At 41.0% G+C, this 19,975-nt stretch overlaps 2 protein-coding genes across 2 annotated transcripts in view; both read left to right on the top strand.

The window, feature by feature from the left end:
* The window catches only part of LOC145458766 (uncharacterized), a 181,010-nt gene that overhangs the window by 58,754 nt on the left and 102,281 nt on the right, over nt 1–19,975 (top strand). The gene's annotated exons all lie outside the window — the stretch shown is intronic.
* On the top strand, nt 1,416–19,531 carry LOC145458773 (uncharacterized). The gene is made up of 6 exons (XM_080337258.1): nt 1,416–2,440; nt 7,047–7,311; nt 7,711–12,425; nt 12,524–13,763; nt 15,990–16,255; nt 16,539–19,531. The coding sequence occupies exons 5-6, from the start codon at nt 16,091–16,093 to the stop codon at nt 16,728–16,730; spliced, it is 357 nt and encodes a 118-aa protein (XP_080193384.1). The 5' UTR covers nt 1,416–2,440; nt 7,047–7,311; nt 7,711–12,425; nt 12,524–13,763; nt 15,990–16,090; the 3' UTR covers nt 16,731–19,531.

The following is a 19,975-nucleotide window of genomic DNA, read 5'->3' as shown; positions in this document are numbered from 1 at the left end:
GTTGCTGTAATCAGTTTTTGCATAGGAAGCAAAAGTACAGGTATCGTTATCAGGCCAGTACTATATGTATTTAGCCTGCCGTGTAAAACACTTTTGCGGTCGCATATGCAATTACGCCCCATTCATATTTCTAGATGTAGATGGTCAACGGGATACCTGCAAATTCGAGATTCCTCTGGTGAGTATATCCTGTTGCAATTCAGCGTAATTGGTGCCCGTGGAATGAGCGTAACCAGAATAAAAATATGTTTTAATACGTAAGTTACCGAAATTGTGGCATAGCAATCACAAATAGAATTCAGATGCCCAGCATTTAGAATTGGGAAAAAGCATATTTCCGCGCCTTCGACCCATGCTAGCTGCCCAATCTCCTTCATTAACATCACCCTCAAATGACATGTTCCGGTCACTATATGGCTTTTGGAATGTCGGGAATTAAACACGAGATGCCAATCGATGGCCAATTGTATAGCCTCCCAGTTACTGACGATCCCAGTAGTTTTTGCTGTAGCTTTTCCGTGTCAGAGGCATGCACGAAATGAAACAATATAGTCAATTGGTGAAAGCATGTATTTTCTTTCTCTTTTTAGATCTTAAACGGTGAGTAGAAGAACTTGAGCGACTATCACGTGAATTTTGATGGGAAATGCGAACGTGATATACTAGCACTGACTGCATAGAGTGCACGCCACTACTGGAACACCGACGAGAGATTGTGGGCTCGATTTCAATCAATACCTATTCTCTATTACCTGCATTGGTGGTGAAGGTTTGCCTATAACCCGGTTGCCTAACCGGCGAAATTATGTAGCTGCCGCGGTGCGTGGCCAATTTACCATGGATATTTGGCCTCCGGGTGGGCCATTACGATTGCCTGCTAGAATGCGGCCGTACGCTATATACGCAGCGAGCAGTAGGCGTACAGTCATATTCATATTTCATACTAGCTATTCGAATGACTCTCGTCAGGGGCGAGAGTCAGTAAATGCGCATTGCGCATGCAGATAAGGATCTTGACATAAGAATGACATGCGAGAAGCATAAAATGAGAGCGACGTCAAACACATGAAGACCAATACTAATTGGTTATATTATCGTCAGAGAAGCCTCCAATACATGATAAGTGGAGACTGTATCGCAGGGCTGTCAAACCCAAATTACGTCGCGGGCCGGATTCTTCATAACCTTTAAATCGCTCGCGGGCCGCACCAGTCAACTGATTCCCAAATGTTATCTAATGCCCCTGATTTTCACTTGAATACTATATTATCAAGCATGACGAAACAATATTATATCTTATCAAGGCGCATACGGCGTTTATTCCCGATGAATGAAATCGGTAAAGTACGATGATTGGCCTGTTGAATACATTTATCAAGCACTATAACCATGGTGGCGGCGACGATATAAGTCGGCATATTTCCATGCTGCCTTTGCTTTAGTCGTAATCTTGCGTTAGACATGTATGTGTGTGTGCGAGATATGTGAGTCCGTTGTGAGGAATACGAGAGAATCAACTGTAAAAGCAGACGTTGGAGGAATTTGGATCATTATTATCAAATTGCGATTTATATTTCTCTGGATTCCGGTGACCTTTTCAGCTGAAAGTGACACAGCGGTGCGACCACAGATATTTGAATGGTATTTCTGTGTAACTAATATATTCTTCATATAAACTGCATATAAATGATTCCGCATTGGCGTTTTTGATTATGTGAATTACGGCTTGTTGTTCTATTTTTCCATAAAACTCTGAACTCAATCTGCGCTTTTTTTCTCATATTGAGTGTCAATGTGACCGATTTGTTCCTAGTGGTTACTGGAACTAGAGTGAAACCACAACACCACAGTCGGGTGGTTATAACGTGGCCTTTGAACACACTCACCAATTGCTTTTCGTGGGATTATTTAATTGACGGAAGTGTTTCTTTCAACATTTGCCACAAATGTGCTGGATATTATATGATAAGCATTTTTCAATCTACTCGGAATTGCTTCGCGGGCCGTATGTTTGACACCCCTGCTAAAGTGTAAAGGTTGTCATTCTGTCGACTGAGTTGTTATTTTGCAGACAGAGAGTCGCAGTTCCGGTACGTAGGCTAGTGAGAAGTTAGAACTTGAAATGCTGCATCACAGTTTTCCTTTACAAGTTTTGCATTTTCCGGAGTCTTTCCGGCGTTGCAATCCCGTAATGGCTTCAAACAATGAATCAATAAACGAATGGGTAATCAAGCATATGATGTGTCAAAATTGCCTCTGTGGAGTAACACTGAGCATGGCTGCCCTGGCGACCTCTTGTCGATTATATGTAGCCGATCTGGACAATGTCGAATTCCTAAGGTTACATTTTCAGATGGAAGCATTATGGCTGACTTGAAAGAATTGATAGCACGCCAAGGAAGCAACATCCTTTCAATCGATACGAGGATTACAAGTACAGGTCCGGTGCAAAATTTGAGACGAACTGCTGTTCCGAATAAAGTTTTTAGTTTTGTCCGCGTTGTCCATGTTCAGGAAGTAAGTAGTTTTGAAAAGCAGTCACACATAAAACCTGGTAAAGTGACATATGCAAACGGTGCAGAGAGCTGGGTTTATATTTCTGCGTCCCATACAGGAGGTATATATTTTCAGAAGCACAAGAATTCGATCACATCATGTGATACAAATGATAGCTTTTCCACACTAATGGAACAGTGGTTCTATACCATTCGTTCGACCCAGTGCCCTCCGAACATGTGACGGTACTACCGTGGGCCTTAGCGATCCGCATGTAACTTGTATCGAACACTATAGGAAATCAACTGAAAACATGGTAGATCGTATAATTCCGCCGATTATGATTATAATTATATAATAATTGTCACTATAATCAGCCAGAATGAAGTCACTATCACATAAAGCTCTGCGTTTAGCGTCCTCAGCTATCCTGAATAATGACCCACACCGCAAATATTGTTGATGATAATAATTGATACCTTTATATATATATGTATTTATGGAGCGGGTACTGACTGCGAGTTTTTGGGATTATCTTCAAAATTATGAAGTGAGAAAAAAACGTGTTTTTTATTTTAAATGATGATTTTTGAAACTTATTTTAGACAATGTTTAGCCCCATTCTTCATTTTGAAAACAATTACATAACCTGACCAGTTCATTGGTACCGCGGTGCAAATTCCCAGAATTTCGCCACGGTTACATCATATAGCCCAGTGCTCTTCAACCTTTTTCGACGTGGTACACCCTTTTAACGTTTGCTCAAAACTCGTACACCCCTGTTCATTAGGGGACTTCAAAAATGACTTTTTTCCTCAAATCGTACTGGCTACTTGATAAAATTGTTAGGTTACCTAACTTAAGCCTACACACCAAATTTGGTTCAATTCCAACCAGTAGCTGCATGGCTACGGAAGAAGAACGTTTCTATTTATAATATAAAAATATATAACGAAAAATGTGAAATTTTCTGTTCACCACATGAAAGTATTTGGTTGTCTATAAAAATGATGTTCTTCAAATTTGGTTCAATTCCAACCTGCAGTAGAAGCGGAGTTATTGCCGTCGAAAAATTTGGATTTGAATAAAATAGTATTTGGTCACAGAGTCTATTCGCAGCCAGTTAGGCCGGCCGCCACGCAAATTGGAATTCATTTCGTGTCAGCCCCAAAACAGCATGACATTACGAACGATAATCAACCTAAACAGTATTGGGGAGAGAGTAGGTAAAGCTACTGCTGCAGAAGCGGTCATTCAGATCAGCGATGATAGCAGGCGCACCAGCCTACTGCGTATCAGGCCTGCCCCGCACCACACACCGTCGATAGTAGCACATGGGCTGCAAGAAATGTCAGTAACCTCAGATCGTATGCCGCTATACACAGTCTATTGTCGCTAATTTGCATCACTAATAACAAAATACTAAATTGCAAATGTATGGCGAAATATTGGACATAAAATCGGCATTTTAAAACAAAAGGGTTTCGATTTCAACATGGAAGCTGTTTCGACCCTGGCTGGCTACGTCACTTCATTTTATGTGCATTGCGGTATCCTTTTAAAATCGGATTGCGTATACGCAATCGATCAACTTCATCTGGCCATATCTTTATTTGTCTATGTCCTAGAGGCTTCATTTTTGTTCGTAGGGAAAGCTAGCAATCTTCTGATTCATATGATACCTAATTCGAAGGTATAAGGCATGACAATTTTCGAGCACCGACGATCTTACATAAGGAGTTCGGCCGAAAATACGCATGAAAAAAAGTGGTTATCACCAGAAATTTCCAGATATTTTCCGAGTGGGAAATCTTGTCAGACATTCTGCCAGAACATCAGAAGTCGATTTGTACGGTGTTCTGTGTAATTTTTCACCGTTTCAAACATCAAAACTAGTTCTTGGGAGTATTCTAAAGGGGTTTGGTAACTGTGGTCACGCTTCGGTGATTTTCCAGAACATAGTTAAGTTCGTGACCGAATGTGAGTCATAAACTGGTTTACTATGCCTGCAAATGGCTGGATACGACAAGAGAAAGTATACCACGTTGTTTCATGCCATTAACTGGGCGGTAAGGGTCCGATTCGGTATTGATCTTGAAGTTGACCATTGTGACCACTTACTGACCACGCCCATATGTAAATTTTTCATTATTTTTGATTTTTCGATAACTGGCGAGCAGCGTGGTTTACGGCCATGGTTGACGGCTTGTTTGAAACCAGGCAACGGTGGCTCTGGCTACGCACTCATGCATCATTTTTGGCTCTCTAGCGCTTTCCTGTGGGTCAGTCTTGAAAAATGAGAGAAAGAAAGATTTTTTAGAGAAAAAGTTTGTTTATTTAGTCTTATAAAAAACCTTAGACATGTCTTGGGGTGTCGATCGAGGGTGGAAACGGTAGAGGGATATAGTCCGCCCACTTTTAAACTGAAACAGCCCAAATGTAAGTCTTGCTGAGGTCACGGTATGAATTTGAAAAGTGATGGTCATTTTCGCGAAAACTGACCAAATTTCAAAAGGGTTAACGTCGGGTAGTACTGATTCAAGAAGTCTGAGCTATCGTGGCGCTTTCCTCAAAAAATCACTAAAAGACAAATGACTAGCTGAACACATGTTTTTTAACTGCATACTTTCCAACACCAAACGGAACCATTGGTCTATTGCCGACGGCTAAATGAATATCAGAGATGAGCGGATTTGAAATTTCGATGTCCTAATCCAATCCAAATCCGAACCTGCAAATCCTAATCCAAATCCTAATCCATAACTTTTTCATATTCAAGTCCATGTCCAATCCTAATCCGACTCCAACTGGAAATTCAGAAAAAATACTAATTTATGCAATGGAGGGATTCGAAAATTTTCTTTAACAACCAATGATTGACTTGATACAAGATAACTTAGTAACCATAAGTACATTAAGAACTGATCTGAATAAAGTTTGTCGCCATTCGCCACACGACATTTCAATCTCCCAGAAAATAGGTGAATTCAATCCAAATCCTAATCCGTTCTGAAAAAAATGTCTAATCCAAATCCAATCCAAATCCGACAAAATTTCACAAATCCTGTTTTTTCAAAACCTAATCCTAATCCATGCTCATCTCTGATGAATAGGAGGAATATTTGCTTATGACATCAAAATCAAGCGGTGTACAGTATACACTTGAGATAACATCGTACCATATTGCTCATTGACCTGTGCGTCAACCTGTACTTCCCATAAACCTGTCTTTGTGATAGCTAGCCATCGGCTCATTGTAATTCGGATCTGGTACACCCCTGTACACCCCATCTGAGTGGTACACCCTTTGCAAATTCTGGTACACCCAAGGGTGTACGACAACCCCGGTTGAAGAGCACTGATATAGCCTACCCCAGCTGACAACGAGCTGTGTGAACTCCGTTTCAATCTTGTTTCCTTATGCCAGTAAATGTTGCTTCAAGTAATGCAGACTTGGACAACTAGAAAATTTTCAGCTTTTCCGAATTAAATTAGAATTAGAGCTACTCAGTTCTTTTCAAATTAGATTAGAATTAGAATTAGAGCTACACAGTTTCTTCCAAATTAGATTAGAATCAGAATTAGAGCTACGCAGTTTTTTCCAAATTAGATTAGAATTAGAATTAGAGCTACACAGTTTTTTCAAAGCTACAGTAATTTTTCCAAATTAGATTAGAATTAGAATTACTGAATTCGTAAAAAACTTGGAAATTGAATGCAATTGTGAAAGAGAAATAAAGACGGCAAAAATCAAGTTCAGTCCATATCAAATCACAGTGCGTTCCCACAACCATGAGAATAGTTAACGCCTGTAGTGTACGCCAAGCTCGGCTCGCTTTGCACTCACCAGGGCTCACCAACACGCGGGCCACATGCGGCCGGCGATCTGATTTGTGATTTTGGAAGAACGCGAAGTAAAGCATATTGAAATGCTAAAATTTATTTCAGTTTCAAATTATTATTATTGTTGTTGTTTCAAAACATGCTATTCGCCTGTGCCCAACAACACTATTCCGCACTAAATGAAACGGCTTCGGCGACGGTCTAACGCACGGCTAATATTGGTCATAATTCTTACTATGATTGCAAGTACGGTGTAAGTAACGCGATGGTGGCTGTGCACTGGATATCCCTGCGCAAGAGGGTTATTCCTATTAACTCGCTGCAAAGTGCCGCGGGCAGCGAGGTATTTTAAGGATAACAATAAATTAGATTAGAATTAGATTAAGAGCATCGAAACGTTCCACAAATTAGATTAGAATTAGATTACGGGCATTTCGCTCTAATTTAGTGAAATTAGACAACTAGAATTATCTAGTCGTCCAAGTCTGCAGTAATGAGTCACCCGTTCTTGTCCCAAAGTTTTGGCTCTCATGCATTGTGATGTCATTATCTTTGGTCACCGCAAAATATGCATGCAACGTCATGTCAAATTTCTATTGTATGGCTACGCTGTTGCGCGTGATAGGTCCTGTACATTGAGAAGGACAAATCACATATGCAATGGCAGTGTAGATCGTGAAGTCAACAACGCGTGAAGTTATTTCGAGGTATAGACCACTGCGAATCGAAGCATAGAAAGAGACTTTCAAGAGGAGGATGTATCTGGATAGAATTCGCAAATGGAAGAAATATGACATACGAGATGGGCAGACTGAAATGCAAGGAAAGAAACTCTTCGGTGGCGGAAGTGAAGAGTAAGGGGGAATATAATATCATCGTGGATATATTGAGAGGAAATACGAAGCTTAACCCATCCACCAACGACACATAGGCTACGTGTCCGCATGGATCCAAGGCCGCATTGACCCTGAAGTAAGTACATACATATATAGGCTACTTGAACATTTCGGCGATTTGATGGACTGGTTCCACGTGAACCTCCACGGGTCATACCGTCATCTCAATATATCACCATCGGTCGCCAAAGGTGGTTGATTTCAGTAATGACTCGCACGACTCCTCGTCTAATTTCAGACTGCAATTCCGACCCTGCTCGTGAATTCACTATTATTAAATTACAGACTATGACAGCGACTCGCGGTTCAGATAGTTTTGAAGTAATGACTACGGCACCTATAGGCTACTCCCTGGTCTTTCCATGGACGAAATTACAAGATTGGATTTGTTAATCAAAAATTGACTCCAACCCCCACTGACATAGCATGTAGATATAGTAACATACCATTATAAACCCACCACTTATTCATTTAGGCGGGCAATGTGACGGAGCAGACCGCAAGTCTTATATGGAATCCTTCGTCAGGCTATCCGCAAGACGATTCTAGCAAGACTCATCTAGCTCTTTACGCGGACGATAAAGGATATAATTACGAAGGACTTATCAACAAGAACCCCTCGAACTACACACTTGCTGTTGTTTGCCACTACATCCCAAAATAAGTAGGCGTAGACGGAAGCGTCACCATAATTTGGAAACTTGTGCACAGGACACGCTGCACACATAAAATGTATGACTGCGCGACAGCAAATGGATTTAAACGTCTTCTTCGACAAACCTTTGCCAATCGTGCCCTTTTAAGTGTCGCTGTTTGAATATTTCTCCACCTCGGTCGCTACATTACTGAAAATGCGACGCAAACTAGAACTGCTGCGGCAACTGACCAAGTGTATTATATTGCCCTTATGATCTGCAGCAGTAACGGTCAATGATGGAGACATTCGAGTGGCGAGATGGTATAGTGCCATGCCCCGAAAAAAATTGACGAAAAGAGTACACATCTTGAAACTTGGATATCTATGCTGGCATTGAAGTCATACATTGAACTACTCGATAAAAGTATAAGCATGATGATTACAACAATATCTGTGGGCAGAGTACGCATCACTTAACACATTTTGTTTCTCCACCGTTCGTTCGCTGATTAATATTCTCATCAGTTCAACACACTAAAACATTAGGATATATGGAGAGGCGCAATAGCTCGATTATTCAGACTGAAATTTGCCGGACTAATTATTTTTTCATCTACAGCAATGCGACACACAGACCGTAATTAAGTGAGCAAGTAACCGTACACTAGACCAGGAGTTCTGAAACTTTTAAGTGCGGATCCTAGAATTATTTTGTGACCTAGTTCAAGAACGATTTTTGTGTTGCCGTAGACGTGGGTCAAAAATTAAGGACAGCTGCCTAACCGCAAAATTTGAACAATTGATGACTGAAAAAGAGGTCATGGTTTTCGATCAGTATTGATCAAGAGGACGCGCACCCATGCATGTGCTTTAGTTGATGCATACAAACCTACATGATGACTAAAAAAGGGTATTCACTTGCGCCTAGCCCTCGTATGTGCCTGATTGTCATTCGGGCCGGTTTCGAGTGGTGTCGTATTAGCCCGTTAGCGGTGTCTTGCAAAATACTCTTGCGAAACTGAGGCGTACTACAAGACTGTAGATCAGGAGTCTTAATTAGGAATGTCGACCGCGTGCATAATGACCAACGTAGTCGCAACGCCGTGAACACTAAAGAAGATAACCAGTCGGATCGGAATTATTAGTATTGGTATAGTCAATGCGGCTATTGTGACATGTGGAGACTGGAGACTACTGAAAATGAGACCAAATTAGGCCAAGCCAAAAACAAGGACAAATCTTATGAACATGAAATTTTGTTAATTTAGAGGTATAGTTTCAATATTGGCTTTTCGCGGATCCCCAAGTGGCCAATGGATGCCAGTTTAAGAACATTATCGTACCTTGATGCCAGTAGTGAGTGCTGCAATACAATTATACAACACAAAGTATTTTGAAGAATACAGTACCAATCGCCCAGCACGGAGCATACACATCTAACACAGCAAGTATACAATACCTTTGACGCAAACTTTCGTTCGGAAGTTGATTCGGAAAAATGACCGTGTTTTGTTTAGTCAACGAACCTTTATTTTTTTATTAAACACAACAGTATTCCCAGTAAAAATATTCAAATCATAACGTTTCCTCTTTTCCGCATCCGCCGAAAAATAGAACACGTATAAATATGCAGACTTTAATAAACAAAAGAAAAACCGTGGTTGATCGTTATTGACTGGTACCGGCGACATGCCGATCGTGACGATCTTCGTGCCAGAATAAAGGGTTTTTTAAATTAAATATTGTCATAAACCAGCAACTAACCAGGATAAACTAATACAGAATATATCGTGGAAAATGCAATAGTATAGGACTCGCTGAGCAGCAATAGCAAAGACGGTATGAAACATAGCAGTTACAGCCACATGCACACAATCAATGTATCTAACCAGCCGCGCAGACAATCACGCGACTTCAAATAGCCTCTTAGCTCCATTCGATCCCATTCATCTGTGTTTACCGATGGCAGGGATATCTAAACATGGAGTATGGAGTTTTAGATATCCCTGACCGATGGTCGCGTTTACTCGCTCTCCAATCGCTGCTTCCTTATGGGATGTAATCGCACATACCCGTATGACGGGTATAACACTGTGTGATTCATACGCGGTATGTGACGCAAGCTGCCTGAATTCCAGTAGTCATGAAGAAGGAAGTTTCACTTTATGCATTAGTCTACTCTCAATCATCATGGAAATTACGCTTTTATCATTGCTGTCGTGGATGAGCGTGAGCGTACTGTTTCGTGATATGAACACAAAATATACGTATTGTTTTATGTTGGGCCGTGCGTCGGATTGGTTTAGTAGTTTTGTAGGTTAGATATCGCGCAGGTCACCAAAACCTAAACAGACTCTTTCAGGTCAGAGGAGTGGTATTTTAATGAGTTGTCCCATTTAAACCATGCTAAAATGTTGCCGCATTTGGATCTGTTTCTCGAGATAGTATAGTGCTTCAAAACATTCAACGGGCGAATGGAAGCGATATAGATGTCCTCCTCTGCAAGGAGGTGCGATATTTGGTATGATACGCGGTTAGATTTTGGAATAAAGTAGCCTATTGTACGAAATTGTGGCAAGATACTTTGGCGTAACGCTCAAAAAAGTCAGAGTCCACTTTTCAGGTTAGGGCACCCCATGCGCTGCCAGATTACGATACGACATAGGTAGATGATAGATTTGCTAAACGGTCGTTCCAAACTTTGGATGAGACATATTTACCAAGATGAAACATGTCATATGATCGACAATGGGGTTGTGAACGGAACCCCCGCAACCTGTTACCTAAGTTATATTCACCGATACTTTTGTGAAAGTATATTTGTCACTCCATATCTACTTTATATTTGCTCTACTTTATTTTGTGCTTTACTTAGCTTCTGTGAAAATTAAAATCTTGTTGGTACTATTTACAAGCAGCACCGAAATTCCTTAGTCTCTACGCTTGGGTCAAAACATTATATTCATTTTACCAAAGACAATTTACGGCAATAGTTGTCTTCCCGAGCGCGAAATGTGATAAATTCAATATCAATCGAAAGCTACCGCGGTGATTAGCAAGTACAATCGCATCACAGTGAAATGTTCCGCTATTGATGGCGGGTGTCGAACTGTCGACACTTTCCATTATTTTTAGGTGCTTCGGTTCCCCAGCTATTTGTCAGGAAGCACTGTGGTGCACTATATTGACATCAACTAAGTTTGAATGCAGATAAGACCGAGATGCTCGTTTTAAATAATGCCAGTCATAATTTCACTGTGAACATCAATCATAAACAAATCTCAATATGTGACTCAGCAAAATATCTCGGCGTCACCATTGATTCCAAATTGTCTTGGAAGCAGCATATTGAATGCACAATATCAAAACTAGCTCGGTGTGTGGGAATAATGACCCGTCTCCAATCTTTGGTTTCCAGATCAGTACTACGAACCATCTACTTCTCTCTTTTCCACTCGCATCTGCAATATGGAATCGTAGTATGGGGAAATGCATGTACAACATTTTTGTGCAGAATTCGAACCCTGCAAAACCGTGCGATACGGCTGATCTCATCTGTACATTTACGTACCAATTTATCGCCTTACTACCGTAAGCATCGAATTTTGCGAGTTGATGAACTGTATCGCTTCGAAGTATCAAAAGTTGTTCACAAATATTTTTCCAATAGTCTCCCTCCTGTGTTTGATGACTTTTTCATACCTGCTAAACATGTCCATTCCCATTACACGAGATCTTCGTCTAAAGGAAACGTCTACTTACCCCAACCCAATAGCAACCTAACTAAGAGATCTATCGACTACTCGGGACCTATCATCTGGAATGCATTACCATCACATATCCGTGAATTGCCTTATAATAGATTCAAAAAAGCCCTACTTGATCACCTCTTGTCGTTACACTAACACTGTTGCCCTACCTCGCCCAGACATTGCTTCATTGATCATTTGCTACCATTGTTTAATTTTTTTCAATTTTCCTTTCCTAACTAAACATTTTTTTACAGCCAGACTGTTCTGAGTCAAGTGTACCTGTTTGATGCTGGTGTGATCAGACTAGATGACCTTCACGGTCTTATCGATCATTCCTATCTAATACCGAATACTGTGCGCGCATATTTTCTGTACCACCATCACTGCCGTTTGTTATGTATTTTGGTTCGATGAAAATAAAGACTCTCTCTCTCTCTCATCTGAAATCGTCCGATGGCCAAATACGATATGGTAAAAGCGTACGGCCCGCGTGCTGGAGCTTTTACGATATCGACCCCCAGCCGGAAATATTTCAATAAATATCAGTTCGGTATGAGAATAACACAGGTCAAGTTGTGCGATCAATTCTTAGGAAAAGCAATATATGTTACATTGTATAGTTGTGTCACCAGGTAATCTGCATGACCCGTTGTGGAATTTTATGGTCATCATTTCCTGTGTTTCCAGGATTCCAACACAGCACGATAGTAGTTCTCTCATTAGATGATTGATGAGCAATGAGGATCATTTACCTATATGCAGCTTTTGTGATAAATTTGCTCGTTGGAAGCTACATTACAGGTAATGTTAATCAAAGTAGTCTAGGTTCGTTCTTTCGACGCTGCATTAGTAACTGTGCATATTGTCAAACGTGTAATAACACTTTTTTTTAAGTACAGACGGTCAATGCGACACCTGCCAAGCTACGGTATCTTTGGTGAGTACTGCGAATTGTGTATTTGATGCCGCGTTCGTGGATGGGAGTTTCAGTTATACAGTCAGAATTAAAATTTGAGTGCAAAGGAACTTTATAAACTTTTCATGATGCGTTTTTCACTCTTTCAGTCTAACATAACTATTTATTCTGTTTTTGTTGAATCTGCGTCAGTCAATCAATCAGGTTTTATTAATATTTTCATCGTTTCAAAATATCACAAGACTGTGATACAATGAAAAGATAGGTGTCGAAACAACTTGGAGTAGCCTTTAAGATCAGACCCCCACCTTAGCCTAGGCGAAGTAAATAAGAGGCATTCACACTGAATAAAAAGTTATTATTATTAATATAGGACACAACAGTGGTGCTTTCAGTCAGGTTAAGGCTTTGTGCTCCACGACATTACAATTACACGGACAGTACAATGGAATTTTCATTCTTTTTCGAGTCTTTGACGTTCTTCCGCTCTTTCAGGCTCGCTTTATCATGGTTTCCTTGCTGCACTCTCTCAGTCTCTTCTCTTCCAGGCACGCTTCATCAGTTGATCATCGTTTCTGATGCTACCGAATTATAGCTCGGCTCACGGTAGTTGGGCTTAGCAGTGAGGTCGGCGATGAGGAGGCCAGAGAATCTCCGATGCATAGTAATTAGTCCGAACCGGGACTCGAACCGTTCGAACCGCCACCATTGGTGTCGTGACGCTGGCGCATAACCAACTGCGCCACTCGCTTCCCTGAATGAGAAGTAATGCAGAGAATATAAGATGCAAGCGACAAAATGAGGTGGCATGTGGCGGAGGGCGAGGTCGATGTTAGGTCGTGGTCCGGTAATCCTGAAGACTGACTAGTATTCAGGCCCAATAGTATATAGGAACACGCCAAATGAAACGTATGAATTGATACAATATATATTTATATGTTTTAGGACTTTAATGGTGAGTTGAAGAATCTGATACTTCATCATATCAACATGACCTGCCAAAGCGAAAGAAAAAAAATCTCTAAATATGCATCACATCGCAAGACACCGCCATAAGTGGATGGTTGTTGACAGGAAGAATGCCAGAATTATTGATAGAATGACGATCTCTGAAACCTCTTGTTCATTTGCAGATGAACGTTTTTTTGATGAATTCAGCAAGTTAATAGAACGTCAAGGAGATAGTGTTCTTTCCATTAACACAAAGATCATTGCAGCACCAGGTTCGTATACGATACGCACAATCAGGACCGTATCCTCACTTCGTCAGCCCCCCAAAACGTTGATCATAGAGCAGGAGCGGGCAACTTCTCCAGTCGGCGGGCCGGATATAGGAGAATTAAGTACGTGGCGGGCCGGATTGCTAAATCGATACATTATTCGCCCATTTATTCACATACACAAGGAATAAATCGTATTTATTCAATGTATTTTAATGACAGCAGTGTCACTTCAAAGCCATTTCTCGCCGATAATGACGAAGACAATGTGGATTTGAGAAAAACGCAGGCGCCGCCATGTCTGCTTCTATCTGATCGATCAACACACGGTGCAATCCTTAATGAAGATTTCAAGGCGTTCGATAACCCCGGTACCCCTAATTTACCAATATATCAATTCATTAGGGTTGAGTAGCTGGTGACGAGATGGCGTCGTTGTTCAACTGTGTGGCCTGATTAATCTCGATATTGAATCCATGCGGATCGCATCCTCTACGAAATTTGAAAAGTGGCCCGCGACCCGTTTTGAGTTATATATATATATCGACTTTTCAATTAGATAAAATAAAAAAGGGCAAAAGAAAACAGGAGACAAAAAGAAGTTGGCGACCCCTGGTATAAGCGGTGTCTTACTAGGCTTACCATACGTCCTCTTTCAAGAGGATTTGTCCTCTTTTTGACGTTTTTGAAAGTTTCCTCGGATGACGCACTGATGTCCTCTTTTTTGATATTTTGTCCTCTTTCTAGAGAATTTTGGCTAAATATACGGCAAAATTGACTGGGATATATTAAATTGGCGCTGAAGTGGCGCCCCAGCGGTTATTTCGGGAGATGAGCCGGAAAGTTGACCTTTTTTTAGTCAACCAACTGATATCGTGAAAGGAAAAACTGTGTTTTTGGCGCTGAGCGAGAAAGTTGACCTTTCTTTGTTTTTGTCGACCCACGACGAAGTGGGAAAATTTGCCATTTTTTCAGGATTTTCCTCCGGTTTTGCAAGTCTGAAAATTTTTAAAAGGTGTCCTCTTTTGAGATTTCCAAAATATGGTATCCCTAGGTCTTACAAAAGCCAATAGTAGTGTGCCGTGCTACAAGTCGGCGGTTACGTATACGGAAGGAAAAATAAGAAATATCAGCCTGGTGTAAAGGACCATTGTAGTCGACAAACACCGTGATTACCATTAACGACATTAGGGCTGGGTACATCGTAAATGCCGATGATGCAATAAGTCTTCTCGCTTCGACTTACGCGTAAGCTCCACTCTCGCAAGCTGCGCATACACGTATCTCATACCATATACAATTATACAGTTACTAAAATTTGACGAAGTAAGCAAGTAGTGGGAAATCTCGTCAGACTGGGGCTGCGGGCCACATTATCATGGACGACGGAAAACTCTCCGCGGGCCGGATCCGGTTCGCGGGCCGTATGTTGCCCACCCCTGTCATAGAGTGATAAACGAAACTTACAAGGAGAGGGTTCGCTACCAAGACCCCTCAGGATACACGCTTTTTCCCGCTACTTATCATCTACATTTAGTATCCGTTTAGTGAGTAAGCTTTATCGCCTAACAGCGCGAAGCGCGAAAAAAATCTATAATTCATGATTGAATCGGTCAATGTGATCGGGAATTGCAAATATATAGCTATCAATTTCCATCCCCTCTCTGCTTACGTAATCAGGTTTACCGGTAGATCTGAGTGAGTTATGTTGGAAAAGGTAGGACCCCCTAAAAATAATTACACATCTTCGGGCTTACCCGTTGGTATAATGACTTTGTTACATGTTGCTATTTCGGGACCTCCTATCTGCTATGTCAAAAGATATTGAAATCGCTTAAACGTACTAAACTAAAAGATGTAAACGATTTCAAATTGGCATTTCTTTGCTGGCAAATAATGTTCCCTGAGGGATGGCATTTGTTTTGTGAGGCTCAGATCGTCAGGAAAGGAGCATTCTGCGCCAGCCAGCTATAAAGGTCGCTATGGACAATTAAACATATGTATATATATATCGAAGTTTTCTTACGCACAATGAATGGTAGCCGTGATGACGCAACAGACCCACTAGATAATAAGCGCCACGAACGTTAGTTTAAATTGTAATGATACTATTAACACTGTATATTGTATATACTATATGCATAATAAATGTCATGGATCCTATGGAGCCATGGAGCCTATCTCAGCCTTGTATATCGTACAGTTCGAAAAAACTTCAAATATTTGCAGGTACTCACACGCGCAAATGCGATTCAAGGCAAGGCAAGAAGATTTCGAGAGGAGGCTGTATCTGGATAGCTTTAGCTGGCAAAATAAATATGACTTAAGAGATGGGCAGAAGGAAATGTGAAAAAGGGAACTCTTTCGTCGCGGAAATAAAGACTGATGAAGAATACAACCTCACCATGAGAATATTACGGCGAAATTGGACGCGTAAGCCAGGGAAAGAGTTCACACATATGTCCGCGTGGATCAACGGCACCATCAACCCCAAGGTCAGTATAAGCTACTCAAAGGACCAGAACCATACCAGCTTCCGGGGTGCATCCGGCACAAAGTTGCTTTAATACTCTAGTCCAGTTTTGTAGCCTAAATATGATTAATTTCTGGTTTCGAAAGTCATTTCAACTGTTTGCGATGGACGGTCGTCTACGTCCTTCATCCATCATCGTCGCTGCCCGCCTACATCGTCACTTCAGAATTCCTAAGTGTAGAATTGGGTGTAGCAAAACGAAATAAAGGGTTATTGCAATTCCCAGTGTAATCGTATTTATGCAGACGGAGAGTTTGACGAAGACCATACCCTCGAAATGGTGGTATTCTGGGAAAAAATATCCATTCACAGACCCCAGCATGACAAATCTGGCTATGTACACCGACGACAAAGAAGATAATCACGAAGGAATTATCAACAGGAGCCCGAGCTTCGAAAAGATGCTTGCAGTTGTTTGTCATTACAATCCACAATGAGCAAACGACCTAATCTCGTCGCATTGGGATATGTGCGCGTACCCGTACAAACTCTAGCGGACGCGGAACACCAAACCCTATCATTCAGTATCCGCAAAAACACGGCGCTTCAGGGCTGGTCGCTCATCATAAGTCAGGAGCGATCCCACTTTCACTCGATAAACCGTTATTCGTAACTCTAAATATGCGATTCCTAAACTTTTTTACTCGCGTACCATTTCGTACTTTTGCACATGATCATATTACTATAGTTTTGTAAGGATTGAGCGAAGCCTGACCGCTAAGAATTTTTTCACAGCCGCGAATGAATTGTTATTTCTTGAGGATTCCCATTCCTGCTCCAATTAAGAAGGGCCCTACTGCATTAAAATCGAAAAATGAAGTCTTGTTGAATTGCGCGGAGCGCGAAGAAAATTTCAAGATTAAATAAAATCTCTCGAAAATTCGGGAGTAAATTCGTAATTGCAATTTGCATGTCTACGGCTGCCCACTAGGGCTGGGAAAATTCGAGTACCTGAGTGATTCGATTCTGAATCACGTATTATGCTTCGAGTCGACTCGAGTATTCGAGTATGACTCGTTATGATGTCACAACAAATTGGAATGTGTCAAAGTTCAAATATGTACGTTTTGTGCCACCACGAAGAATATATAATGCCTGTTATCCATCACATTAAAAAGATACTCTGGTATTTCTTCGGCCCTGCCGATTTCATTGCACTTTGTGACAATGTTGTGGGAGGATCATGACTTCGGAAATGTTTTTCCAGTAACGGTCGCAGCTTTGTACTATTTGTTTCGTATGCTGCGATACGCCCAATTAAGGTTTCAAGGATTCGCCAGTGGAAAACCGTATCAAAACCATAATTCTTGTTGATAAAATCATTTTCAGTGGCGAGAAACGTATAATTTCAGTACTCGAAAAAATCGTCTTTTGCTACTCGACTCGAATCATTAGCATTAATACTCGATTCAAATTCGGGTACTCGAATCATTGTGCCCAGCCCTACTGCCAACACATACTAATTGAATTAGGCGTCGACGGCCGCACAAATTCCCTTCTACGGCCGCATGCGGCCGTACGGGCTGCCCACCCCTGATATAATAGTATACATAAGGTATATCTTACGCAAATTTTGAATCCGCATTAGAGTTGTTTAGTCTTTTACATTGCTGACAAACTGCCGCAAACTAGTTTGAAAATAACAAAAAAACATTGAAAAGGACATCAATTAATTATAAGGTAGGTTGCATTGAGACTAATCCTGATGCTGGTAGTGACTACAGAGAGTATACGGCGTCGTTCTGTCCTGCCATGCTAAATTTGATCAGTTTTGGAAATGAATTAAATTGTGTTGATTTATAGCCAAATTGAGGGCGAAACCGGGCAACCTATATTGCATCTAAGTCTGTCTTAGGCAGTGCAGTTAGCCAGCTATCAACAACAGCTACCTAGCGCACAGAGATTTAGGCTACTGTCAAAGCTATAAAGTAATGAATGACTTGCACGTAGGAATTTCTCTAAATTTTCAAAGAATATCAAAAATATGCTCAAATGAAGTTGAAGCCTCTATACTCCGTTGAGCGCGACTGCTGGAGTTTGAGTTTGTCAAGCTTTCTAAAATACGAATTAAGTTTAATCTTCAATAATCGTATCCTCAGAATGGTTGTGAAACACATGTTTAGTCACAATTTATACAGATATTGACAAAATTGACAAAAATTTCTCGCGCCCCCCCCTGAGAGCCTCCCGCGCCCCCAAGTTGAGAACCCCTGCTCTTGTGTGAATTAAATCGAACGAATATATTGCGTGCGTTTATATTCTCACGGATGTGTAGATGGATATAGTTCTCGAAGCTTCTTATTAGGTCCTATATTTTGGCTGATAAGAACTGACTGTAGTAGGTAGCTGTGCACTGTGCAGTTTACGTGTAGGTGAGGGATACACCGTCTTTTTGCATGTATATTTAACTAGATATTCGTTATTTGATTTAGATAAATGATCATTTAATCTTTCTTTCACACATTTAGCAAAGTGTAATGACTTTGAATCATCACTCATACTTCGAAAATTCAATTTGAATTGAATTGTGACTTGACTTGACTCGACTTGACTCGAGTCACCTCCAAAAAACGAGTGACTTGACTTGAATCGAGTCACCTTTGAAAATTGATTCACTCGACTCGAGTCAAAATCTGCAATGACTCGAGATGACTCGTGACTCGAAGGTAGTGACTTGATCCCAACACTGGGATACACACTGGATTTAAGAAAGGATAACACATAGGGCTGGGCAAAATCGAGTACCTGAGTGATTCGATTCTGAATCACGTAAAATGCTTCGAGTCGAGTCGAGTATTCGAGTATCACTCATAATGACGTCACAACAGAATGTACGATGCCAAATATGAACCTTTTATGCCACGGCGAAGAAGATAATGCCTGTTATCTGTCACATTAACGATACTTCGGTATTTTTTCGTCCATACCGATTTCATTTCACTTCTTGACAATGTTGTGGGATGATCATGACTTCGGAAATGTGTTATTTCCAGTAACGTTCGTAGCTTTGTACTATGTCTCTATGCTGCGATACGGCCAATCAAGGTTTCAAGGCTTCATCAGTGGAAAATAGTATCGAAACTATAATTCTCGTTAGCAAATTAACTTGCAATTGCTAGGAGCATATAATTTCAGTACTCGAAAAAATCGTGTTTTACTACTCGACTCGAATCATTAAAATTAATACTCGATTCAGATTCGAGTACTCGAATCATTGTGCCCAGCCCTAATAACACAAAAGGATGCAACAAAAATGAATGCTGCGAACCCCTGAAAGGTTTTGGTTCTTGCGAGCCTCACGTTCACACCAACCGTACTGCATGCGTCGGTAGGCGAGTTCGATGAGTCAGATCGGGGTCCGGTAATCTTCAGGGCTGACTAGTAGGATGGAAATTACTTGTCAGCCAATATTATATATTTAACCGGCTCTGCAAGATAGTCATAGTTTAGCAAATAACTGAATGTTTTATATATACATTGATTTTTGTTTTTGGGTTCAGCGAAGGCTTGAAGATTAACATAAGTGTTCCGCTGGCTGTATAAAGGCTATGAACCACTGCTCTAAACCTTTATAGACACTATTACTTGCTCACTTCATTCGTTCTTCACCGGGTGTTTCACTAAGCTCTTTTGCGAAGTCCCCGCTGGTGCAAGTAGACTACAGTAGCCTGCACCACACTTA

The sequence above is a fragment of the Botryllus schlosseri genome, chromosome 16, assembly GCF_051294905.1.
Source record: "Botryllus schlosseri isolate E-star chromosome 16, Bs_hap1, whole genome shotgun sequence".
Lineage (NCBI taxonomy): Eukaryota > Metazoa > Chordata > Ascidiacea > Stolidobranchia > Styelidae > Botryllus > Botryllus schlosseri.
This window is presented reverse-complemented; position numbering and strand designations above follow the sequence as displayed.

What these genes read in the sequence shown, in the direction of transcription:
- LOC145458773 (XM_080337258.1), top strand. Translation starts at nt 16,091, where the DNA reads ATGGGCAGAAGGAAATGTGAAAAAGGGAACTCTTTCGTCGCGGAAATA. An exon ending in ACGGCACCATCAACCCCAAG is followed by an intron (nt 16,256 to 16,538) that starts GTCAGTATAAGC and finishes GTATTTATGCAG; the next exon opens with ACGGAGAGTTTGACGAAGAC.